This window comes from Anomalospiza imberbis, chromosome 8 (assembly GCF_031753505.1).
Source record: "Anomalospiza imberbis isolate Cuckoo-Finch-1a 21T00152 chromosome 8, ASM3175350v1, whole genome shotgun sequence".
NCBI classification, from domain to species: domain Eukaryota; kingdom Metazoa; phylum Chordata; class Aves; order Passeriformes; family Viduidae; genus Anomalospiza; species Anomalospiza imberbis.
Window position 1 is genome coordinate 26660799 of NC_089688.1, and position 27504 is coordinate 26688302.

General features: G+C 38.3%; 1 protein-coding gene across 4 annotated transcripts in view; it reads left to right on the forward strand.

Annotated features, from left to right (window-relative positions):
- VTI1A (vesicle transport through interaction with t-SNAREs 1A) overlaps positions 1-27504 on the forward strand; it is a 259766-nt gene that overhangs the window by 132692 nt on the left and 99570 nt on the right. For 2 of the 4 annotated variants that reach the window (XM_068198049.1, XM_068198050.1), the window contains 2 exons: positions 23012-23082; positions 27358-27430. In XM_068198049.1, the coding sequence (XP_068054150.1) occupies positions 23012-23082; positions 27358-27423 (137 nt within the window). In that variant the 3' untranslated portion in view covers positions 27424-27430. The remainder of the gene's footprint in view (positions 1-23011; positions 23083-27357; positions 27431-27504) is intronic. The other 2 variants (XM_068198046.1, XM_068198048.1) reach the window with 1 other exon arrangement.

The window sequence follows — 27504 nt, forward strand, 5'->3', positions numbered from 1 at the left end:
GGGTGGGCTCATGTGAAAGCTCTGTCCAGGAGGAAAACATGCAGCCTGTAGCTGTTTGTCCTGGTGGTTTAGCAGGATGGAGGGAACTGCCCAGAGCACTGAGTGAAAGGAAGACAGGAACATCTGTAACATCTGTGCCTGTTACAGATGTGCTGAGCAGAGCACGGGGGTGATGTGCTGGGCAGGGAGCCTTGATGTGTTCTTCCTGTCACCCTTGGGACCCTCAGGGGATTAATGAACCAAAAAGAAGGTGTGAGAAGAGTAAGGATGGTATTCCTTAACACAGGTGCCCTTGCCCACTGGCTGCTCTTTAAGGTTGACTCAGTTTGAAAATTCAGGGCTCAGATCCCTGTTGCAAAGCATTGTGCTGAGCTGTGGCTTATGGTCTACCTTAGAGACCATACACCCTACACCCCACAAAAAGCACAATTCAAATGGATAGCACTTTTCTAGCTTCAAATTTTGCACCAGCTGAACTTGGAACTAATTTTTGGTAACTAAAGGCAGCATCTTGACTTTCAGAAACTTCCTTGGGGAATGGTCTTAGAACTGTCTTTTCTGCCCTAAGTCCCTCTTTGGTTGCACAGCAATCTGGCAGAGAGCCTGCATCTGTGTGAGGTTTCATTCCTTTTCAAAAATTCTTGCAATTTTTGATCTTAATTTGAGATGGGTTCTAGAGGAAATTGAAATCAATTTTTGATAAACAGTACTTGGGACAGGACAAAGATTTTGTACCATATAAAGTGCCATGAATTAGATCATAAATCAGATGCTACACTTCTTCCTCCAAGACTTTAGTTTCTACAGAGCATATCTGAACAAATTATTTGTAAAGGTGATGGGCCAGCACTTTGAGCCACTGTGTGTTCCTGAGTCCTGCCTCCCTTGTACTGGGGAGGTGGCACCTGAGCAGAGCTCAGGATCACTGGAGACAGGCAGTGCTCTGCCTAAGCAAGCCAGGCTCAGGGGAAGCTCTGGCTGCAGCTCCCCAAAGGACTGTGCTGAAGTTATTCTGAAGTGTGAAATTATGCTTGAACCTGCTTTATAATAATCATGTCCCAAAATAATTTGAATTAACACTGTTTTAAAGAGTTGAGCATTATAATTTGTATTTACCATGGAAGTTTTTTCCATCTTGCAAATTATTCTAAATGTTTCCCAGGTTACAGGACACGGTGATATTATTTTCTTGTTTTGTTTTGATTACTGTCTCAAAGCATAGAACATGCACATCACCTCTCATAATTCAAGATCTGTCATAAGCGGGTGTTTAGCTAAATTTCCATCTTTGGTTGGTTGACTTTTTTGGTTTGTTGTGTTTTTAAGAATAAGGAAAGCTATACTGTATGTGTGCAGTATAATCAGTGTCTGTTTGTCCTTTCTGCCTGCCACCTCCCTTCAGCCCTTTGAATATTTCTAATCTATTTTATGAAAGAATCCAGCACTGTACTTGCCCTTGAGCATGTAGCATACATTCACAGCAAAGGCATCTGAATGACCCTGTGGAGATCCTTTCTGTGACTTCTCTTTTGCAATCCCATCTGCACTTTCACAGAACATGGCCAGAAATGGAAAACTGTAGCAGTGTGGTGGTGACCTGCAGCTTCTGTGTGATACAGAGCCAGCTACAGTGAGCTGTAAAATATGAATTTGTGTTTTAGATGGTCCTCCCTCCTTCCTCCTCTCTTGTCAGTTTATTTGGAAATATTAATTTATGTGCATCAAGACAATGTAATGCTATAGTCAGGGCTTCCAGTCAGTCTTATGTGCCAGTCAGCACCAGAATTTTAGCTTTTTATTCCTCTAGGCGTGCCACTCACTGTGCAGCATTATTTTCCCACTGCAGTTATCCATTAGCTTAAGACTTTCATAACCCAGGAGGACATTTAAATCCCTCTTCAATCATTATGCCTCTGAACACTTTCCCCTAATGTCTTGGCTTTCTTTTGGAATCTTCTGTCTTACAACTTTTATCCTGCGTTTACCTGCATTGAATTGCATTTGCCATTGTACAAGAATTCTCCTGAGTTGCTGTAACCCTGTTCATTCTTGATGGTTAGGGTGGTGCTCTGTGGGGAGAGAGAGAGGTAAGTGCTGTGCTCCTCAGCCATCAGTCAGATGCAGAGAACTCTGAATGTGGGGCACCTCAGCTTTCCAAGGGTCCCTGTGTGTGTCTCAGTTCAACACACGTGGGGATCCCCCAAAGCTTTGGTACCTGAGTGCTGCCCAGCCACACTCACCTTCATTTTTGTGCCCTGCCACCAGAGACTGCCTCGCTCCTTGGTGAGGGAGCATTGCTGCAGCAGGGGCCAGCCTGGACATGGACAGGTCCAGCAGGAAAGGGAGCCAGTGTGGGCAGGGCCAGCAGGACACTGGCAACAGCTGCACCACAGGGCTCTGCCCTGGCTCCCCAGCACAGATGTTGACCTGAAAACACGTTCAGAAATTGTCATTAAAGTCATGTGGATTTGCTTATGCATAATCTTTTTTTAAAACAACAAAACAGTTTGTGCTGTCTGCAGGACTCATAGGAGCCAGCTATTTCAGAGTGTTATTTACTTTTGTGATGTTTATCTTTCGCCCACTGGTGGGTGTGAACATCGCTGCTTTTAGTGTGCAAAGCAATGACCTAGGACTATTTTTACATCAGACTTTTTTTCTGCCGTTTTAGTTTACACAGGCTTGTCTCTTAAGGATCTCTCAGAGCTAAAAAAACAATGTAGCATAATCTGATGCTTTCCAGTTAAGAAGAGGAAATTAAAACACCCCATGTTTTTCATTTCAGAATTAAGTACTGTGGGAAGTAACCAATGAATGTAGCTTTTTAAGGCATAAAGTATGAATGATTTTAAGTTTTTCATGCCAATCACATTTCTCTCCCATTTTTGATTAATGAGGTAATGTAAAAATAGAATAAACCTGGCATTTTATATCAGGGATGAATTAAATGAAAACCTAACAATTCAGAGTAGCTTACTCATCTCTCTGTAAGTGTGGATACTACTTGACATATTGTTTATATGTATCATCCATTTCCTATGATTTTTTTTAAATTTTTTAGCTTAAAATTATTTTCTTCTTCCTCTCTCCTCAGCCAGGTAAGGGTTCCTATTAACTCTAATTCACTAATAAAGATGTTTCACCTAATTAATACCTAAAATTCTTGCACAGCCACGCCTTTGTCTTCCTAGATGAATTAAACTTTGTGTTTATTTTTTTATTAAAAAGTGAATTGATACTCATTAAAAGCTTATTTACTTCCTGACCCCTTATTTGAAGGGCATATGACTGCGAGATCTTTAAATATGCAAGTGTACTAAAAAACTTAAATGCTGTGCATAAGGATAAAGACATCCTCAGCTAATATAACTTGGCCTCTGACCTGCAGAGTAGAAAGTCAGAATCGAGTTCTTTGTCTGGTGAAGCACTGGCAGCCAGCCTTGAGATTGGAAAGATGTGCCTGCTGAGTGAAAGTTCCTTGTGTATTGTGCTGTTTACCTAAGGGTTATAACCAAGACACTCTGAACAGCTTGGCTGGTTATTGAAAAATGCCTTATAGTAACTCCCAGCCTAAGTTGATCGATATTAGTGCACAGCTTTACATGGGAAGGACGGAGCTATTTAAACATTGAGAGCCTCCGGGATAACTGCGAATGAAAAAATAATGCAGAACAAATATGTTGAAGGGTTCAAGAGAGAAGACTACCTTGTCTCTGTGCAGGGAAAAAAAAAAAGTTGTTAAATTGCAGCAGAAAAACCATTTGAATTCACTATTAATAAAGTGAAGGTGGATTTTTCCCTAGGCCAAAATAGAGTGGGGGGAAATCAAACCCAACAAAATGTACTGCTCTTTAATGTAGAGAGAAGTTAAGAATCATCTAAACACATCCTCCCACAGAATGCTTGTCTTCACTGCAAGTCTCTGAGCTGTTCTTGGTCTGTAGTCTGTACTAAGCTCCTAACCCTGCAGCTCTGGGCCCCAGCCTAGCCTTGCTTCCCTGGCCAAGGAGGCAAAATTCAAAGGTACTGACTTCTGTACCAGGAACACTAGAAAAAGAAATCCCCACTTCTTTCAACATCTTAGAAGAACATATAAGAATATGGAGTGGAAGGTTCCTAGCAGCTGAGAATGATGCCTTTTTTTTCCTCCCTTTTGAACATGATAAAAATTAAAAGCTAAGTGTTCCAATGTTCTATCCTAAGAAACTGGAAGTCAGGAGATACACCTTTGTCTCCCTAATTTATTCTGACTTTTGGAAGAACCATAACATACCCACATCTCCTTTCCTGATCTGTAAATGACAAGTCTTTGACTTAGTCAGTTCATAATGAAATCATCATGCTCCAGTGTTGGCATTCATCTGATGGCTGACAAGATAGAGGAGGACACAAGAGGAGCTGGTGGGAAAAACCTGGCAGGAGGACAATAGCAGAAGGGAAGAAATGGGCTTGTGTAATGAAAAATAGGTTGATTTCTTTCACAGAGTAAGGAAGATGAAAACTTAATTTCTGATGGAGGGACATGGGAAACAGACTGGTTTGCTCAAAGATCTTTGGACACTTGGAATGAAAATTGTGATGTGCCTGTAAAGCCTTGTGGAGAAAAATCCATCCTGGTGTGTGAATAAAACAATGTAGGCAGGAGAGGCTTCAAGTGCAGAGCCAAACAGGACGGAAACAGGATAGAATCCTTTAGTAGGTCAGTTGGTGTTAGCTTCCAAAACGTAAAGAAGTTTGGAGTACTTGGCATCCATTTGTATCAGTTGTTTGGCACATGTGTGCTAAGGAGCAGACTGAACTTCCATCTGCACTGAGGGCAAGATGGAAAAGTCATCAATGTGTAACTCACTGTTGCTTTAACTGATTTTTGCCCTATTTCACCTGGTTTTGTGGCTGGTGGGAGATTACTGGGGAAGAATCTGGGGAAGAAGATGACTCTTCATATGAATGCTTTTAGATATAATTCCAGTATAACATTGCTCACTGTGCTATGCAGAAATTGCACTTTTGTAGGAAAGGTGGAGCTCTAAGAACAGTCATGGAACGTGTCTGACTGTTGCACTACACAATGCAGGAGTTCTTCAGGGCCCGGGAAGGGGTGGATCCAGTTCCTGACTGCACTAACCAACAACACTGCTGCCCCTGACTTGGGAAATGTATTTTAGGAAGTCTCACAAGTGCAGCACAGAACTGTAATTTTGCTTTGTGACTCATGCTGAGATACGGTCCTTGCATGTCGTTTTGCCCGGGCACCTAATAAAGCTCAGGCCACACCTGTTTATGGATGCAGCAAAATGGCAGGGAGCTTATTTTTATACCATTGATTCTGATGAATGCCACTTATAATCAACACCTCCATGAGGAACTGGCTAGTGTGCAGAAATGCTCTTTAATTGAAGGGTGCACTTCAGCAGCACAATGTGGTCCCAGTGTGTTTATCTCATGAAAGCCAGAACAATTACAGTTATAGAATATCAAATGCTTTGGATGGATCATATTTATTTTATGACTTCTATGATCATATATATATATATGACTTTCAAGACCATTCTGGTTTGTGAAAAGTGAAATGTGGTCACTTTAGAATGACAGAATTAATTCTGTGTGGGAGCCATATGACAATTTTCGGAAGGATTCCTGTCCTATAGAACACACAGGTCACCACGCTTTTCTGGTGAGACAGAGAAATGACTTGTAAGAAGCTGTTAGGTTAATTACTGTTTAGAAAAGGGTATTAAATTCAAAGAAGTGTGCAGCACTTTGTTGACAGAATGATGGTTGTTGACAGATTAAAACAACAAAAGTATTTTGGAAATGATCCTTCTCCCCTTTTTTTAAATAACACAGCAAATTGGACCTGTGAATTTTGATAATAGCTTTTGAGCTGGCAAAACTGAAATGTGCATGAAATCAAGCTGCATTTTTATTCATCAGTTTAGATTAAAAAATAAGAATTTTAGAAATCAGTGATAGAGATCTATGGGTTGGTCACTTCTTTTTTTTCCCAGGCTGTGACATGGAGCTTAGAGGGTGCTTGCAGTCTGTTTTGCTCAGAGCACCTTACTTTCAAACTGAGCTGTACTCAGTTAGATCAGCATTACATTTTTAGTGCTCAGTGCTCACAAATGCTTCTTCAGACCTCTATTTACTCAATTAACTGCTGTCAGCATTTTTGTCTAAACATTTTGGTTTGTTTTCTGGCAGAACAGTTTCCCCACTAGCAGCAGTGGTACGTGGAGTGCTTGCAGAACATGCCGTGTGTGCACCCAGCACATCATGGCCAACACAGAGCTTATGGTCATCAATCATTTGATTGTTCTTTAAACACTGTTTTAACAGGCATTCGTTGTATAAATGGATCAGGTTATTGACCTTTGCCAGCAATTGCTTGCTACATGTCATCATGGCTTAATGACATTATCAAGGAACATATTCTGTATTATAGATACTTTAAAGGGCTCATGCATTGTCTCTCACTAGGACACATGGCTGGCTAAAATATCTTGAATTAGCAAGTTATTTGATGTCATTATTAAAATATGCAGAGCATTTCCAGCTACTTATGGAATAGGAGGGTGAAATACTTCTCTTTTCTACAAAAGCAAAGCCCAGGGAGAAGAGTTATTTGTCATATTGGAATACTTGTTTTGAAATCCTGCTTCTTTTTTCCTTTACAATTTAATCTTCTGTCTAGAATAGAGTGGTGCAGACCCTTGAATATCCTTTGAAAATTGGTTGACTGGTCGGCAGAGCTCCAGCTGCAACTCCTCCATGTCTAGGAATACTATAGATCTAATTGGCACTATTAAATCATTACAGCACATAATAGATAGAACTTCTGACTAAATCAACTGTGTTTTTAATGATGATAAGAGTTTCTATATTAGAATGGATACAACATTCTTTATTTATTTCTATGGTGTAGGAAGGTTGTTAACTGTAATGCCTGATCAATTTAAAAGAGGGAAAGTAGCCAGTATTCTATAAACTCTCTCTTCTGGTTAAAATTTAAGGTGGTACTGAGTTTTCAAATCACAAATTGTGAAACTAAACTATTCAATTGACTCTTTGTAAGTTTTTCCAGTATGTGGATCTACAGTGGCTTCTGTAGCTCCTCATGTTCCAATCTTAAAGGTGATTTTCTGTCCAACAGAAAGACTATGCATATCATACAAATTGGACACCCTCTATTTTTTCCTTGATTGTTGCATTGAAATTCAGATTCTGCATGAATCAGAGGGTTCTTAAAGCTTAAAAATTGGTATTAATCAATAAATCTTCATGCCAATACTAGAAAATAATTAAGTAGCATTACTTTCATTTTGTAGTAGAGAGTGACTCAGGCATTTTGGTAGCCTAGATACAGCCTGTTCTGTAGTCATTCCTCTTTTAATCCAGAAAGACCTTTTTTGTAATATAAGGATCTTGCTGTTGTTATAATTAGTCAACATAGTCTTGGTCTTTGCTTTTCCCCCACTGGTTGTCTGAGACCCTGTTCTTCAATATCCCAGATTCACTCCCTAAATTGTGTTCATCTTCCAGTCAGTTCTTTAACTTTTGCCTTGTTTTCCTTTCCATTGCCATAGCAAAATATCTTCTCATGTCTTTTAATTTTAATGGTGCTTCTTACCAAGTTGTCCTTATGCTTATTAACAGCTTTCCAGTGAAAAGATGGAATATAAAGTTTATATAATTATGGTCTTGTAGAAAAGTGAAAGTGAGGTCAGAATAGTGAATTCTCACCCTTCCTTCTGACTTCTGGTTACATCCTTCTTTTGTCAGCTTCTGAGCTGAAAAAAAATGGCAATAAGACTTTTTACTTTTGGACAGATTGCAGAGATCTGTATTAATTGATACCCCACATTTTCATAGATTTTAAGATCTAGGAGGAGAACAATGAGTATTTGTCAAGGTGTTCTGCACTGAGGCCATAGAAATGCAATAGTTAATTTTGTAACAGAGAAAGTATTCCTACCACAGACTGTAAACCAGGTGTGACTTCAAGGAGGTGGAGGAGACAACAAGCAGGTATAAAACTGGTTCAGGGGAGGAGAATCAGGACATAAAAGCACTATTTGAGAGTTTCTTCTAAGTAAATCTCCTCACAGCAGTCTCCAGTTCTTTTTCACCAGGGTTACATTTGATTGCTGGCTTTGACAGCTCACTGCTGGCAGTAGGTTTCAAAAATGTCTAATCCAGCTGGATTGTTCTGTCTTCACATTTCCTTCCGACATCAAGAGTGTGTATTATTACAGAAAAAAAAAAAAAGGAAACAAGGAGACAGAAAAAAAACCTGGTTGCTTCCATTATGGGATTTAAGATAAAACAGAAAATATAAACTTAATAATTAAAGCTATGAAGGCAGTGGTGATGTTTTGTTTTGTTTGGGGGGCAGGAGGAGAGAAAGCAAAAGCTCACAACGCATCCTTAACATAGACTCAGAGCTGTGATTTCAGCCCCGAGACCTAACAAACATCGCATACAGAGTGCAGTAAATGCAGTATTCATAAATGTATATGCTCTTTGTGACTTCATGTCAGCAGGGTTCTGTAGACCCTCATTTGTATCAAATAAACTTCAAATGGTAAAGAATACGTGCCAGCCAGGGACGAGCATCACTTTGAATTGTTCCTTGTGTATCGTTCCTGAAATGGGAAACATGGCTGGCTTCCTGTTTGTCAGGAGTGAAAAACAGGCACATCTCCTGTAATTATTAGTAATAGTGTCAATTTAATAAATTATTCACTCATGACAACAAGATTTACATTCTGTTTGCTGATAGCTTGTGGGGGATAGTGTTTGCTTTAGGAAGGTAAAACCTCACAGTAATGCAGTGTACATCGTAAATCCCTGTGTCACACCTGCTCTGAAACGCTGAAGACAAGTGGTGCTAACTTGTTTCTTACTGTGCCTTCCTCCTCCCCTGTGGATGATACTCTCATGGGCTCACTAGGTTTTCTGCTATTGCTTATGCATCGGGGACTAGGCATTTGGAAATTCAGCTAACACAAAGGTTCATGATTGTGCCTGAGATGTCCATGGACTGTGAAGAAATTATTATCCCTGGTATATCAATTGACAAGAGAAGCCAGACCAGAGATTGCAAGAGTGGGATGAGGTGATGAGTTGTTTATGCTCAGCTCCTTTCAGTCATGGCAGCATGGGAGAAAGTACAGAAATGCTTGAGTAAAAATTTAACAGGTGAATGATATCGGAGCTGACAGAGGAATTAATATGCTGATAGACAATGGGAGAAGTCAGACCATGAAGGGATTGGCTACAGGAGGAATGTAGCTATTGTTTCATGTGCTGAACTGGGGAGAGACAGCGGCATGACAGAAAAAGACCAGTATGATACTAAAAAACAGTGTTTGTAGCAAGGTTCTAGATTATTGTAGGTGGTGCATAGATTTTTTGTCAAGGCTAAAACAAAAATATATGATAATATAAATAAGGGGTGAGAGCTTAGAAGAGGGTTTTGGGAAGGGAATGGCTGGGATCAGTCTGTTTCCTATTGATGTCATGCAGAAAGAATCTGAGAGCTTGTCCAAAATGCAATGATGGAAAAAAAGAACTGAGTGAAAAAAGCTGTTGAGGCTGGGTAGAAAGGAAGACAATCATGTTGCATGTCATGAGAATAGATGGCGTGGAGGCATGTTGGGGGACAAAGAATTGCTGTGTTGTGTTGAATTTGAGTTGAAGGCTAAGCAGTGAGAGAGATGGGAGAGAGCAGTGTAGCAGGGAGGGAAATCTGTCCCTTATTAAATAGTAACTGAGTTGGTGCATGAGATTTTCCAACCATAAATCAACTGCAGATCTGTAGGGAGGAAGCCAGAGCCTTACACAGCCCTCACAGAGAGGGCAGGAGCCTGGGTGCAGAGGGAGGAGGAGATTTCAAGAGGGAAAGCCTGACCAGTTGTGTCAAAGGCACATGTGAGCTTCCCTCATCCACCAGCTCCCCATCTGGGAAGTTTCCCTATCCCTCCATCCATCCTAGTGCTAGGCTGGAGGAGCTGGCTCCCACTAGGTCAGTAGAAGCAAATCTACACTGGTTTGGGCTGGGATTGTTTTCAAAACACTGCTTTTCTCCTAGATTGTCTCTGGGTTTCTCTAAGAGAAACCCCCAAGGCTGTCGTGATAGTTTGCAGTTGAACAAGAGACCCCAGAAAAATCTGATTGCTTGCTGTAAGATGTCCTATTAACTAGGCAGCATGTGGGCATTTGCTTGTTTCAGTGGAATTCTAGTAGAAGCATTATTTACTCCTGTTTTACAGATAGAGTAAATAGGATAAAAGAAATAAGATGACTTGCCAAAAAATCAAATAAGAGATCTGTGATCAGCTCATAGTCCCTTGCTTGTAAGTACTCTGCTTTATGTCTTTGTAATTCAAAAGCAATTCAAGCAATGAAAAGAAATAAAAGAAATTAAATAAAATAGTCCCCAGCACGTCTTCAGCAATTCCTCTGCTAAAACTTGTGATATGGTGTGAAAGAGGTTGAAGCTTTTCTCCTTGATAATACATTAAATAATTATAAAATTTTTATTTCACCTTAAGTAGGAATAATATTTGATTGTCATTTAAACCAGTTCTTTAGAATCCCATAGTTTTACTCAAAATAATCCAAGAACATTTAATAAGTCTTAAAATATTCATAACACACGGAGATCATTACTCTCGAGACCTTTGTACAAAGCAGTGAAGTGTGTTAGACATATGGCAGAAACCTCTTAATTTCTTATTTCTTGCTATGATTATATGGAAGACAGGAAAATTCTCTGTTCTTTTCCCCATTGCAATCTGCATGCCATTGTTTTATCTGTTGTGGGCCAAAGTCATCTCACACAAATGTTCACTGAAGAACATGGAGTTAATCAGGCTTGAATTTAGCTCTGTAAATATATGCACAATAACTATACATTCAGTTTTCTGTACAGTATTTCAGATAACAAAAAAGAGGACACAATTTATTTCTGTATCCCAGATGACATTAACAGCCCAAACTATGTTGCATGACAGATGCTGGTACCTACCTTTTATATTATTGGTAATTATCTGAAGTCGTTAATTGCAGTGGCATTGAGTATTAAGAAAACAATCAAACAACAATTGGTATGTCCTGCATTGGAAATGTATCCTAAATATCAGAAGCCCCGTCACAGTACTTAACTGTATGAAGAGAGGTTGAAAAATTTGTTTTAATTAAATTTTAATGTGATTGTCTAAAGTCAAGTGGAACCTCCATGGATTAAATCTAAAATAAAACTGTGGTTACAGTACATGGTCATAATCCCCAGGTCTGTTGTGTTGAAATGACAGTATCATGAGTAGAAGTCAAAATGTCCTCTGCTTTCAAATCCTCATGGTTGTCATTTGATTAAATAATAGTGCATTCTGTTTGATGTCTTGGCTTTATTATTCAGAAGCACTTCAGTATATGTGCCCTACCTTTGTATTATGTGCTCCTGGCAATCAGGTATCCATATAGGTTCTTATTTACACACCTGCAACCAAGACACTGCACGTTTAGCTTGCCTGTGTGCTGCTTGAATATGAAATTTTAATTATTCCTTTTAATTATGGTGCATTCACCAAAAAGAGGGAAATCATTGGTCAGGTACAAAAAGAAACTGCTTAGTATTTGAAGGAATTTGATAATTTTGTTGTAGTTCGTAGCTTGGCAGGTGGTAATAATGCTATGCCAGCACTGTCAAAATATGAAAATTAAAGTGACGATGGGTTTTAATGAAATCCATTTGACAAATATAATTAAGGTGTTTTAATATGAAGCCCTGTAATAAAGACTACCGGTGGACTCCCTGAGGTCCTGACTAATTGTGTAGATTGCTTTTAAGCTTTGAATAGTTTTATTGGATAATGAACTGTTAAGAAGTGTTAGATCTTTCTTAAGCAGAATTTGGTTTGAAAAAGAAGAGGAGAGACAGGCCTGAGGTGTGGCATTTTAAACATAATTAGAAGAGAGATTTAAGTTAACATCTTTGATCTTGCTGTCAGTTTTTGATTAGAGCTGTAAATGCTTTAATCAAGTGCAGTGTAGTCATTACATTTCTAACTGTTTTTAAACTGCGAAATTACTGAGACACTGACATCGGTTTAACACTTCTTGAGAATTTCCAGCAAAGTTATGTTTGTAAACTGGGTGTTTGCATTAAATTGTCATACTGCAATAATTTAACAATTCAGTAGATCATGGGATAATTATATTTTGGGGTTCAAATAACCTAAAAACCCCTTACTAGATTAAATATAATGTTCTGTTGTTGAGGAGAGTGGGCCACTTCAGATTTCATTTTAAAAATAATTTCTAATCTTGGGTTTTTTTCAATTAAAATGGTATTCAAACTAGTAGTTGTAATGAAAATTAATATTTAAGAAGGTAAGTTCAGTATTGAAATGCCTTCCATAGGAAAATGATTATTTTAGTGTTGCACACCGTTTGACCAATGTGGATTCCTTCACACCCATTTTAGAGCCAGGGAAGCAGGCACAAGAATTTACCAGGGGTACAGTAGTGCCTGAGACACTCAGTTCTGTTCTCTCAAATTCCTATCTTGCAACATTAAAGAATGTTTGAAGAAATTCAGAAAGATCAATTTATTATATTTTTTTTTACTGGCATCCAAAACAGCAGTAAAATGTGAAAATGGCCATGGGCTCAGGTCTGTAATGTCAGTGAGGATGTTGGGCTGGATGGTACCTGCCCATAGGTGGCATGACTTCATTTCAAATACAGAACCCAGCAGTCTGGGGCCCTTTCTCAAATCTGACGTTGCCTACCTGTGTTCTTGATCTTAGAGCATGACAGAAAATCCAGATATTTGTCTCTTTACTGTATGGGCTAAGGGCTACTCATATTTGTCTTCTAGAAATCAAGATTTAAGGTACAGCAAAGAAAAACATGCTAAATCCATTCTGTCTGCAGCACAGAGACCATCCACACAAATACACTCTAACAGTGGCCTGCCAACAAGTCCCACAGATTTGTTAATGATGTCCCACAGCAGACCACCTGTGCCTTTGGCAGCATGTCCTGCATGCTGACAAGTCTGGCAGACCAGGAGAGAGAGGAGATGTCACCCAAGCCTGGGACATGCCCAGAGAGACTGTTCAGCTGCCAGCACTTCTCCATGGCACCTCCAGTGCCCATGTCAGTGCCAGCTGCAGATCAGGTAGCACCCAGGAGCAAGCAGCAGCCTCTCTGGTAATCCTGACCCAAATCCTTGGGGACCCAGGACATTTCCAGTAGCTAGAATGGCACTTGGAGCACTCCAGGCTGCTGCTTTGGGAGCATCCAAGCAGAAGCTGCTGCCCCATGCAGTAAACTGCTCTGTTCTGGAGCAGTTTGTGTTTAGAAATCTCCAGATCTGCCCTAAATCAAATCAAATCATATAGTGGTAGTCTAATGTACAGGTGCCAAAACTGTTGATAAGTGTCACTGAGTTGCTCCATCAGAAGAAATCACACTTTTCATCTTAGGCACTTACTGAAAAATCAGGTTTTTCAATAATTTTTCCTAGCAGGGATGCCTTAGAGACAAATTGTGTCTATATCCAATAAAGGTCCTATGTAAGTCAACCTCTGAAACACCATCTGAAGAGCTTAACTTGATCCTTAAAATATGAGTCTGTTCTGAGCAGTGCTGTAAAAATTCTGTTATAGGATAGTCTGTTTTTCCATCTCAGCAATTTCCAGAAGAAATATCTTTGTTTTTCAAGTACAAGAGCAGAGACTTTTGAATTATGTTTATATATATATGCATATATATACACACATAGCCCTGTGCGTATAAAATTCAACCAGGATTTTAAAATTAGTCTGGATTCTTTCCCTTTTGTATACCTCCTGATAACACTGATTTGCAAGGCCATCGAGTATTTTTCATTGTTCCCTCTGAACCTTTGCTGTGGGTTTAGTGAGGCAGTGGTTTTCTCAGCATTATTCTGTGAGTAATCAAAGGCAACATTGCAGATGGAAATAACTAGCACTTAGCTCATGTGTGTGAAAAAGCAGCAGAATCCATAGCTGCATTGGTTCTACAGGGTAAAAAAAAAAAAGAAAAAGAAAAAGAAAAACAAATCGAAAAACGAAGGAAAAATGGCTTGAGATGGGAAGCTGTAAGTGGAGGAAGAGTGTAAGAAGTGTGCTGGGTAAGGAGCACCAAGCTGTTTATCTTGATGTTTTGTCCTTTAGGTAGGTACAGCTTTTAAAATGCTGTATATTTTAAATGAACAGAGATTCTGATTGATGGGTATAAATATCACAATGTAGAAAAATCAAGATTCAAAATGTAATAAAATGCACAGTCTGCCTATGTTCATCACCAAACAGAAATACAGCCAAGTGAGCATTTGCTAGAGATCCCTCCAGAAAATAAAATTCTGGGGTAGAGCTGGAACTTGAACTGCAGCCAGCCCAATAAGCTACAGACTGTCCTTTCCCTCTGTCCCTTGTCCCTCCATCCCCAAGTAGCTGCTTTGGATCTCCAGAGTCCTGGTAGAAGAAACATTCTTCTCTGCAAGCAAAACCACCATCATGACAAAACTGTTGTGCATTTCACATCACATGGTTCTCTGGTTGTAAATTGCCCAATAAATACTCTAACATTGTCTTGAAAGGGATTTTTCCTCTCCAAATTGCCACCTCTTTGGAGAGATACTGCATTTTCAAGGGAAAATGAATCTTAATTAGTAATTTGGTACTCATTTTTCTTCCTTTTAAAATATTTTTTTTAGTATTGGTAGAAACTTTGAACAATAACTTTCCTCAGCATTCTCTTTATTATTATTATTTATACTTTAGTACTTTCATCGTCCAACTTTGCAATGCATTATTTATGGCATTTTGATTTTGAGAGATTCAGTTTGTGAAAAAAATGGGAAACATTGAAAGGAGAGCTAATTAATGTTTCTTCAGGCTATCCAAGGTACACTGTTGAGTTAAAGTTTTGCCCCATTTGTAATTTATGCCTGTTAAAGCTTTATTTTATCATCTATTACTGACTTCTAGGCTTCAGTTTGCACTTACTGGCTGTAACAAGCATTTCATTTTACATGGAGAAAAAATGGTTTTGGTTTCAGTTACTTTTTTACTGTACCTGGAAAAGAGAATGGGATTTGCAAATGATAAATGGGGAAGTTGACTAGCTAACTAATAAAGATTTGTCTTAATCAAGTATGATTTGTCAGAACAGGAGCGCACTGGGGTCAGGGCACACGCAATGAATAATACAGCATTCACTGGAGAGAAGGACCAGGCAAAAGGCCTCATAAATATGCTGCTATTACCCACTGCTAATTCGTATTCAAAGAGTGAGTTGCACTGAAGCCAGCTCCGAGGTTGCTGAGCTGTTCACCTGCTTCGTGGGCTTTACCATGTTTAAGAAAGTTTATACATTTATATTTTTATATACACACACTGTTTACAGAATGCTTTATTTATGCACAGACCCCTGCACTTTTTGTTGGTCAATGTGTTTAAGCATTATTTATTAATCAGCTTCTAGGTTTGTTTTATTTTTTTAATGTCTGGGTGCTATTTTATTTCTGGTTTTTGTTGTTTAAATATGAATGTGAATACAGCAGGAGATAGTTCCATTCACATTTGAAATTAATTTCTGAACAGTGCAAGAAAGGTTAAAACACACTTTAGCTTCATGGAAGTATTAGAGATCAAGCAGGCATAGACTTCTTGTTCGTGTTGCCAGCTTTCCTGACTTTCTAATTAACCTGTAGATCCAAGATAAATCTGGTACATCAGGATGTTGGGAGAAACCTGAACAAGCCCAAATGTAATTTTGTTTGGTTCTGGCTTTACTTTCTGATGATAACTGTGCTTTTTGCTTCAAGTAGCATTTTCTTAGATTGAAACAGTTGAAAGATATACTCACAGGTCCACTGACGTCCAGAGGAGATACTGCAAAACATTCTTGTTTTGATAAGTTTCTTGAATGATAAGTTTAAGCTACATAAATGGATCATAAATAATCAGTTTGAAAAATTAATAAATTCTTCCAGTGCTTACAGATTTAACTGGCAGTTTTTGTTCTTTGTCATTGTGCTACCTAAATGTCATATACTGTGGTATGTAGTGTAGTTAAATAAGATTGAAAAAATTCTCACTCCACTCTTCAATTTTAAAACATATTCTTCAATGAATATTCTTCATGAATTTCAAAACATTTTCTTCCCTTTTAAAAACATAATGTAATTTTTCTATTTGCTGGTTGGCTAATAGCCTATCTCATCAGTTGTGTGCTCAGCTCTGTGTCTTGAAGTGCACTTACTGCTTTAAGAGTGGATCAGCTCTAGAGATAGAGCCAACTTTACAAGACTCAAGATGCTCAGTGCAGGAGTTTAAGTTGCGAACTCTCTTCCTGCACTTTTTAAGTCTTCAAAATTACCAGTAATACAGAGTCCAGATTAATTATTTGTACTGCTCTGAGTTTATAGCAAACTGGGTAGATGGTGGAGCATTTTTGATTAAATAATGATTATGAATACAGCATTAGATGAACCAAAGATCACCATTGTGTCATCTCAGTGCTGTTTGGAGTCACAAGTTTAATTAAACATTGTCTTGTGGCTCAAGTTTTAGAGGATGTATTTCTGCAACTTAATTTAGATGCAATCAGGATTTTTAATACTCTCCCCTGCTAAACCACTTTCAGACAAGTTCAAGACTGGCAGTACTGCAATGAAGCATCACCCATTCCTGCACCAAGCTCAGAGCGAGCAGGGGCTTTTTCCATCCTGGGAACACTTAAAAAGTAGCAAAAGAAGACACTGGGGGTTGGCTCCCAACTTTTGGTACATTAGTAGTGATTGAAAGGGGAGTAGCAAGTTGTTTACTTATTGATGCACTAAGGAAAGATTTCTTTTTTGCCTTAGAACTTACTTGAAGGAAGAGAGTAGGGGAGGAAGATGCAGTGGGAGGAATTTGGAGCAGACAAGCACTGCTGGGCTGGGGCATGGCAAGAACAATGGCCAGCCTGCAATGTAGACAAGTGCTCAGCAGAATCAAAGTCTGCCACCTCCTGTGAATGTTGCTGTGAGGATGTTAGTAAGGGAGCTCAGCTAGATTGGTGATGAGAGTAGACAGAAAAAAAATACATCAGTTAGTGAGAAATGAGTTGTTTTTTACCAGCAGATTGATGTAAGTTAGGATTTCAGAAAAGGTATGAAACTTTAGAAGCAGAAAAAGCAACTGGAGGTAAAGTTACTAGGTCTGTCATCTTTCTCCTTTCTTTATCCTATTTTCTTCTCATTTATCTGCCTTTTTTTTTTTTTTTACTGGGGAAGGACAAACCAGGCCTGGACCATGGGAGGTGCTGGTTATGAAATGCTCCTGGTTTGTTCTTAAAGGCATGTGGCACCTTTCTCAAATATCTTTTCTTCTTTATTTTGAACAAAACACAAAGACTGAATTCTGATTAGGTGTTCTGGATGTTTTTCTTTCTGGCTTCTCTGACCTCAGTCTCAACCAACCCCTTTTGCTCTTGACCAATAAAAATAATTTAATGAACATCAATTATAGCTTATAGGGAGACCTTTTCATTTGAAAAATGTTAGTATTTTTTACTCTGGTGAACATCTTGGACTTTGGAAGTTTGGGAGGTATTTTTAGATGTTACCTGCCTCCACAGTAAGACTGGGCAACTTCTTTTATCCTCTCTTGCAACTGAACTTCTGACAGCTCTGGAAGTGTTGGATGTCCTTGGTGAATGCTGTGGATTGTCAGTGCTCTTTCCACCTGGGTGGCATTTTCTTCTGCTGAAGAAGCCAACTAATCCCTATAAAAAGCAGCTAATTTTTATTTTATTGTATTAATTGACCACTTAGCAGCATGCAGATGAACATCTTCATGGCAGATTCTTCAGGCATTTGAGCACTAACTCATGTTTCACCGTTCTGCTAATGCTTTACAAATTCTCTCCATTGGCTTATGGCTGTTCCGTTATCCTTCATTTATCTGTATTACCCTGTACTTGTTTTTAAATAACCTTAATGATCTAAATCCTTCTGTTTCAAATTATATCAGCTGTTCAATGTAAATATATGTCAGCTGTGAACTGGGGAATTTATTGGACTTTTACCTGTGTCCCTATACTTCAAGATATGTCATCACTTTCTTTATTAACTTTCTGCTGTCAGAAGCATAAGGTGTTCAACTCAACCCTGAATTCTTCAACTCCTGCAACCTATATTTTCCAAGTTTGTAAATCTGCTTGCTGTCACCTCTGAACAGTGAGCTTTTAACACTTACTAGTATTTTTTCCCAGACACTGCTGTTGATGATTTATTCTAGTCTCCTAAAATCAAAACTTTTAACCTGTCCAAAATGGAGTGGCTTTAGGAAAAATAACAACCCCCAGCCTATGTCTGCATAGTTTCCAAAAATCTTGTATAAGCTTCTGGTACATCTTCAGAGCATGTGATATCTCTGTGCAAAGACCACACACAATTGCACTCCCCAAATGGCACTGCTCACTGGGCAGGGCTGAGGATCTCAGCCTGGAACTGTTCCCCACTTCTAGTCCGGTCAACACACAGTGGTTTCTGTAGTGTATTTCATGATTCTGTAGAACAGCCATCATGATTTTTAACATGATCTTCTGCTTTTCCCGGTGAAAATTAATTTGTCTTTTCCAATCTCTAATTACATAGCTCAGATGCATGCATATGATGAGATTGAGCAAATCATATTTCTAGGCATCCTTTCTGTGATTTTGTTTGTTTTAAGCTTTTTTTTTTTAATTTTAACTCATATCAAGGTAACTGCTGCATCTTATGACACTTTTGTATGTACACACACACATATATATGAATATATACACAAATATATACGTAAACACACAGGGTACACTTGGAGAGAAAAAGTGCTCTATAAACTATGTTGGATTATTTTATTTTTTATATGAAAAGAAAAATGGGGAGTCTGTCTTCAAAATTTATAATAATGCATGTTTGTTTATCCTAAAGCCTGGAGAGGCTCATTCTGAGTCATTCCTGTCTCTTGAGTAAATATATTAGTCATTCTTAGGGCAAAAAAGTATTATTGACTTGAGTGATTAGAAAAAGCTCTTTCAGAATCAGCTTAGCTGATAAAGTACATAAATTCTTAAATTACTGGAGGCAAAAAAAGTAAAAGAAACCAGTCAAGCACAACTTATTTTGCGTCCTTGATGTGTGTGTAGGTATTAGAAATCAAACTCTGTGGACCACATATTAAATAATTACAATTTGTATGTATAAATACTGCATACAGGTTACAAGCAAATTCCAAAGAAAGGGCTTATTCAGAAGTGCAACTCATTGCTAGAAGTGATCATTGTCTTTTGGGTTTATCTCAGCATAACTCTTAAAAGCCATGTGCCAGTTTGTGCCCACGTGAAGGGGGAAGATAGGTTTACGTTGTGGGGGAGGGTGTTGGTTTTTGTCTTCAAGTGAGGAAAGTTGCATTCATTCCTCTAATTAATTTCAGTGTTTTAGGATAAGAAATGTTATATTTTTCTTGCATAACATAGTCTCATAGAACCAGGCACCATTTGTGTTGGACTCACAACATGGCATTTTTGAAGTGCTTGGCAATAAAGAGGATGATTTCCCATACTTTGTTCAAACACCTTTAGGGCAGAATACATTTAGAGCTGTGGATTTTAGCATTCACCATTTAAGGATGATGCCTGTTAATATTATGTACTTTTTCAGAAATATTTTTTTCTGTCCATCACAGCATTGTTTAAGACTGAGATAATTGCTCTATCGAATATTCCTGCCCTCTGTCAGTACACAGATAATAATGATGTAAATGCATTCACCCTTCTGCTTCTCACAGTTTAGCTGCAATTTTAAAACATAATTTTATGCATCTCTTTGGGAATTTCAGTTAGAAGAGGCAGCACCACTCAGTCTTTGGTAGGACTTGGGACTGCACCATACTGAACATTGTCCATACAAAACAACTGAAAGGTTGGCATAATCCCCTAATAACTGACATTGTTAAGACTCTATGGAAATAACACCATTACTGGCAAAAGGCAACACCCTTTAGTTTGTGTATTGGTCTTAATTCATGCATCTGCACTACAGTATATCTTACAAACCTGACCTTTGCACGTAACTGTAGTAGCTTTTTCAATGACTTGCATTATAAGTAGGCTGGGATGATCCATACAACACCATTGCACAAAAAGCATGAATCTGCCATATAGATGAATGTTTTAACTGAAAGGAAAACATCAGAGTTGTGGGGAAACCTGAAAAATGTTAGAAAGCAATCACATCCAGCTTGTAATTAGATGTGCTGTGGGCTAATGCTACATTTTTCCTAGTCCCTTTCCTAGTGAAAGGTGCTTTCACTTGCAAACCAAATGAAGAGACATGTCTTCATTGAGAAGTCTTTCTTTTCTCTGTGTAATAATATTTTTGTTTGACAGTCTTGACCTTCCAGCTAAAAATCAAGTTTCACTGTCATCAGTGAATTTTCTGTGTTGAATGAGGATATGAAGAGGATAAAGGTGTCAATTTATGTTTGCAAACTTATTGTGAGATTATGTTATCTCCGTCATATCTCTTTGTTCAACTTATGTTGTTATTTTAGCCCAAAAAAGGCCAAAGATCATCAACAAAAGTGCATGTAGAGTAAAGCTACTCCTGTAAAATTGATGATCCGTCCAATTATTTATCTATAGAGGCTGCTGGGAAGAAACGCAGCTATCTCAGTTCTCAGACCCCTCTGCTAGGTTGAACTTCATGGCTGAAGGTTTAATCCCTAAGTGTCATATCAACAATTCATTCTGTGATATTCTGGCTGACATGCTCTCCTTCCTTATTTATTGATGTCTTCAGTCATCGACAATGAGAGGAAAATACACTATTCGTCAAAGCGACGGTGTTTTACCCTCACTTACAGTTGATGCTGCTGTCACATTGATGGTTGGAAAATAAACTCAATCATTATAAAAAGCTAAGAGTGTGAACTTGCCAGTGACAGGAAGAAGATGAAAAAAAATATATACAAACCCACAGTAATTTGCTTAAAAATTGGTGTAAAAAAAATAAAACTGTTGCCTACAAAGATATTTTTGAGCTTTGTTCATGGTTCACCAAACCATTTTATCCATGTATTTTGTACTTATTCCTTTGAAGGAAGATCTGTACCTCATACTCCTTTATGTCTGCAAACATACATGTAATTTTTAGCACTAAATTAACTTTTTATCATTTCACCTTATGCTACTAGATTGGTAATTTGTTGATTTTTGTCCGCCTCTCTTTTAAGAGATTTTGCTTTGTGTTTTTTTTTTTTTTCTCCCCTGGATTATATTGAACTCATATTTCTGTTTGTGTTTCATAGTATTTTGAGTGCTTTAATGAGGAAAAGCTCAGTATAGTTCCATCCTGTAAGTCCATTGACATGCAAGCATAAGCAAGGCTCTCGTGAATCACTTTCTGAGGCTGCCATTTGTGTAACTGCACTGTACTGTGCAGCCTTTTTAACTCCAAACCCATGTATCTTACCACATTTCACCTTTGGGAGGCATTGTATATACAGCTAAAAGTAAAGAGCAGCGAGCCAAGAGGGACAAGATAGCATAATGAGGATGTCAATTTGTGGTCAGAGGAAATATTTATCTTACTTGTACTATACTTGGCAAATGATAGAGAAATATATATGTTATGAATTTCCTCAGACTTTATCTGGCAGACTGTGTACCTTGTGTTAAATGGATTTAAAAATAACATTGCTTGTCTCAAACTTTTAAAGTTTGAAGTGATTCTGCTTTGGATTGTTCCTTGAAAATGGACTATCTATTAAAAAAAAAATCATAATTGCGTTTATTAACATATTGGTGAATTTTTAATTATCCGTTTCTCAAGGCTCCCTGAATAATGACATTTAGGATCCCACTCACTCACCAGAACAAAAGCAAGGTGCTTTTTTTTGTTGTGCAGGAAAAAAAAAAACATGTTTTTGTAGTTTTACTGTTTTGGTTTGTATCTCTGGTAAGCCTGCTAAGTACCCTAAATGAATGTGCACTGAAATGCTGGTTGTCTCACACGTGCTGTGTGTCCTGAGGCAAAGCTACAGCTGCTTCAGCTCCTTCTGCCTGCTTCCCCATCTGTAAAATGGGAATGATTTAACTTATTTTTCTCCTTTGGGGAAATACAGGAAGGGTTTCTTAATATTTCTATAGACCTTTGAAGATTAAAATCTCTTCTCTATACTTGCTAATATTTCAGTGTTAGAGAAGCATTTGATTGAAGCTGTTTGAAGAGTAAAGTTTTGGCATCTTGTGTTGTCTTTGTACCATATCTTGAGGCCTCTCCACTATAATTTTGCAACCTTTGGTTCAGCGTAAGCTGCGGAAGCAAACAGCCCCTGTGTAAACAAACGGTGATGACTACAAATTAATGTCTCTGTCTGCTGTTGAAAACATCAGGAGATTACAGCCTATCTCTAAGCCAGCCAGAAACAGTCCATGGTGGAGCAAAGCAGACACCAGTAACTGGGCTGAGCCTGAAAAAGCTTTCATTTAAGCATCAATGGTAAGTGCTGAAAGGCACTGAGAGAGGTTTTCTTCTAATATGACTTCTGCGTCTTTAGATGTACAAGAATGGCTGGTGTTTTAGCAAAGGCTTACTGACTTCCTTGGGCTTAAGGAGTAGATAGGAAGTATGAGCACCCAGCATCTAGAGCAAGTCTGAAAGTCTTCTTGCCTTTGTTTCACAGATCAAAGGTCAGCATCAATTCCCAGGGTGTAGACAATCTCAAGAGACTACAGAGGGGCAGCTTCTGGTTTGCTTCTTCAGTTTTATGTTATTTAAAAACCTTAAAATTTAATATAATGATGTATTCCTCTTTGCAGTTAGAAGGAGTGATTAGTCTGCCACATGTGTTAAATGCTCTTGTTAGAATATAACTTGGCATTTTAAGGCCTTGCAGTCACAAGCTGTATTTTTCATGATTTACATTTTCATTTTTTAATGCAGAGCAGATTGGACAGGAGATGCTTGAAAACCTCAGCCATGACAGAGAGAAGATCCAGCGTGCTCGGGAGAGGGTAAGTTTGATAATAAGTAATTGCTGATTCTGCATTTTATTTGCATTGGGCAAGTTCTTTGTGCATGCAAAAATAATCCAGATGAGATATAATCACCATCTGCAGTGGAGAACTTACAAAGTGTCTTACATGGGCCCCATCCTGCCGAGTCTCTGTGATGGGGAATCACACTGTAGTCATCAAATCTGCTGCTGGGAGCAAATTTTCTGTCACTATCACAGTTAGGTCAATGTTCTGTCCTTTGAAGGGTTTGTTACATCGTCCCTTCCAATGACTTCTTGGGCTTCCTATGAAACAGTTCAGTATCATAAGTGAGCTTCTAATAGTTGAGCAACCTTACTCTTTGTAGCTGCAGATGCAAATAACAGCCCCTCGGGCAGGTCTGTGTGAGGAGCAGGTACTGCTGCTCTGTCTCTGCAGCCAAGGTAACATATCCATGTCACTTTTGGCTCACGCAGCTTCCATGGGGATCAGCTCCACTGTGCAGAGTTAATGGAGATGCTCAGAAGCCCATCCCATCCAATGTGTGCAAGTGCTCTGAACTTCCATGTGGGAAGCCAGCCTCTCTGTCTCTGGTTTCTGCTCCTGTCCATGACGTGTTGTTCAGATACTTTCCCAAGTGTCCAACTTTTACAAAGCCAGGTTCTCCCACACATTTCTTAACTTACCAGTGGCACTTTAACAAAACTCCTTGATCTGTCCCGGGGAGTTTCTTCACTTAGCTAGCTTTGATTAGTAAAGCTTCCTATAACAGCATTAATGTGGCATTTTCTGCCAGCTGTACCAGTTGCTTTCTGAAGTGCTGGGCATTAGCTACTTTAAAACACTAAATGTAGCTAGATCACTAAATGTAACAAAGAATTGTGAGGATTGACTGAGTTTTGTTCGGGCAACTTGGTGTCGTATTTCACCTCCACTTCTTATATCCCCAGTGACTGCTGAGTCTGAAATGCTTTTCTGTTTCTAGCTGGACAAATAAAACCTAGGCAATGGAGATAAATGCCATGTACTCCTTTCTGCTGATCCTGTATATCCCAGGGATGTAGTTCTGATCACTCAGTGTACACATGGTTCACAGCATAACTTTTCCTTTTCATTGCTTTCCACCTGAGGAGCAAATTTCTTTGAAGGCAAAACTTGTAAAATGCAAAGAGCAAGATTAAAAATAAGAAGGATATTCTAGGAAAAAAAAAACCACTTGTCATAATGGAAGATCTCAACTTCCAAATTTTTTATCAGGAGCCACTTAAATACTTAAAAATACTTAAAATATTTTCTTAAGGAAATTCAGAAAAATTCTCCAGTGGAACCACATGAGTCGACCTGTTCCACCCATCTGTATATACTCAGATGAACTTTTAGGGGAGATCTTGGATAATTTAGCTAGTTTTCTATTTTCTGGAGATTTTGAAAGACCAGAACAGAGGGTGCTTTATCAATACATAATAGCTGTACATTAAATACATGGAGTTATTATCTTATCAACCAGGGAATAAACTTCTCTTCTGGAATGAAATTGTCACCGTGAGTATGATGGTCACCTTTAGCAGTTCAATGTTGAGAAAATCAGGAAAATTATTTTTTTATAAGTTAATGTCTCAGTAGTTTGGTTAAATTTACATATATGAATTTTCCTGTCTGTAGAGTAAAACTCGTATTTTCTTCTGAAGGCAAAGAGAAGGAATAAAAGCTCTGCTACAGGTCAAATAGGTTAACTGGATTATACAGGACATTAAAAGATGTAACATTTTTTAGGAAAACCTTGAAATTTGTCTAAGGCAGACAAGATATCAATGTCAGCATCTTGTTCATCTTCCTGTTTTCTCATTATTATTCTTAATATTATCTTTAAACACCATATAGATTTGCCAATGCTAATATCAAAGCCTGTTTCAAAATGTTTTCACTACAGCAGTTCTATGAAACACCCGCTGTTTAAGAGGTTCACTCACATTCCACCACTTCCATTCCACACTTCTGTGGTGTGCTGGTATTGGTAAAGAAATGGTGGAAGAACTGTAATCAGATAATTCAGTTTTCAATAAAAACAAACTTACAGTTTGAAACTCTTCATGTAGGGTTTTTTTTTTCTGCCAGAGCAGGAAGAAAAGGTGTTTTCTTAGCATTCTCTTGGGAGGTAGCTAGAGATTTTCCAACTATGTGTGTACGTGTTTGTTTCTTTTTTAATGTTTCTTTCGCTTATTTTGTGGGTTTTTTATTACCGTAAAAACAAGAGGCCGTCTTGCTTAGAGGAGTTTGTCAAACCCTTAAGATTCAGCTTCCCCTTCCTAACTATCAGCACTGATTCTAGCTGTCAGGTAGAATCCTGCAGCAAGAGAGGAAAGTTAGGATCAAACATTTAATGGTAAAAAGGAGAGCGCTACTTTTCTGTGGAAAGGGAGGAGAAGCCCCAAGTGTTAAATGCATCTTTATGAATAATAAAAGACCAATGTAAAGCATACATTTGTACTTCAGATTCCCTTCTAGCATAGATAAGAACTAGGCTTTTTAATAAGCCTTTTAAAAATTATTGTGACGTTTTTTCTGCTGTTACTTGTGTCAAACCGGGCTAAACTGCTTTTCTGGAGCTTGAATTGTCTAGATGAATCAGGAAAAAATGAGGGAATGGCCTCCCTGGAATATAATACTCATCTTTGTTCCATCGTAGCACATAATTACAGAGATCTGAGAGTTAGTGCAAGCCTTCCCACTGAATATGATATTGCTAAGAGCAAGACTTGATTGGTGTTATCCAGTCCCTTCTACTTGGTATTTTCTTAATAGCTTTTAGAAGAATAAGGAGGAAATTTATGCAAAAAGGTTATGTGTTATGTGACCCTGATTGTCACATCACCTACTGATTTCAGTAATAAGCATTAAATCTGGCAGCAAATATTTACAGTATTGTGCTCCAGAATAGAGACTGGGTTTAATATTGCTGCTGTTCAAATATTCAAGATATAATAGTGGTTTGTTATGGTGAAGGTGATTTGTTGTTGGAAGACTGCCACTCTCCTTGGCAGTGTTACTGTTTTGATGGATTTGTAACACAGGATGCATTTTGTCTACTACAACAAAGTTTTTCAGTAAGAAGTCAATGACTCAGGTAATCCTTTCAATCTGATTTGATAATGAAGAGGTAAATATTCAGCTTTCACAAGGAGAAGAATGTTTTTATGTATGTACACACAGCTGTGTTTTGGGGCATGTTAGAAACAGTGGTCCCTGCTATTTCATAACTGAAATAGTCATGACCAGTACATTATCTCTTACAGTAGATTTTGATGTCCCGCTGGTTCCAAGATGTCTGAAATGTCAAAAGATGTCTCTCTTCTAGCTGCCAGTGGCAAAAGAGGTGATAGGAAAATAATTCCATTCTTGCTATAATCTTTTCATTTCTAGATTTCCTTTTGTGGGACAGTAATAAACAAAAAGAGAGGGGACATTTTAATCCCTTTTAAAAAGCAATAGAAATAAACATGAAGTTGATTTCCTTCATAACTTTTCATCTACTCTATTTCATTTTTTACCTATTTTGCAATATTTTTGAGAGCTGTAGAAGACAGCTAATTAGGTGTAGCTGTAAACTGTAGGTTTCCTTTGTCCTAATAAACTACAAAAATGGTTGTTTCAGTGAGTGAGAGTTCCTTACATGAAAAAAAACCCACCATATATATTGTACCGCTGTTCCTTCTGGACATGTATATACACTATTCACAAACCATTTGAGCACCCAGGCCAGAGGTGGCTGCTGTAAGGTCAGTACAAGTTTTGTATTTAAGGGGCAGTATATACATATTTATTTGACACAGAATTGCTAAAGTGATATATTTTGTATTTGTTTCTTTCTTTAAACTGCAGTCTTTGAAAAACAGTAAAAGAAAGATATGTCTTTCTTTTCATAAAGCATCAGGAACATGGCTGTCTCTTCATCCCTTGATCCTTTCACTAGTGTACACAAACAATACACATACATGTGGGACTTATGGATTCCAATGTATAGAGCTTCTACCTGCAGCCCTTTATTTGTAAAGCTTTTGCTCTTTATCCTGACTCACCTTTGTTGCCTCAATGACTTCCCTTGCCTGGGTTTCATATTTATGTAAGTGAAAACAAGACAAGGTATTTTAACATTTCAGAGCTTTGGTGGCTTTACAAGCTTGTTGTGTGCTAAACCTGAAGCTAACTGACTCAGATGACTGTAGAAACCCCTGTCCTTTGTACAGAATGGGCTACTTGTGCCTTTTACCTTTAACAGGACTCTTTTCTCCCCAGCTTAGAGAAACAGATGCAAACCTGGGGAAGAGTTCCAGGATTTTGACGGGAATGTTGCGAAGGTAAGGCCAAGGTAGGGACATTTCTGCTCTTTCTTTTCTTCTTCTCTCCCTCTGTGCCTTTATTTTCAATTTTACTTCAATCTCA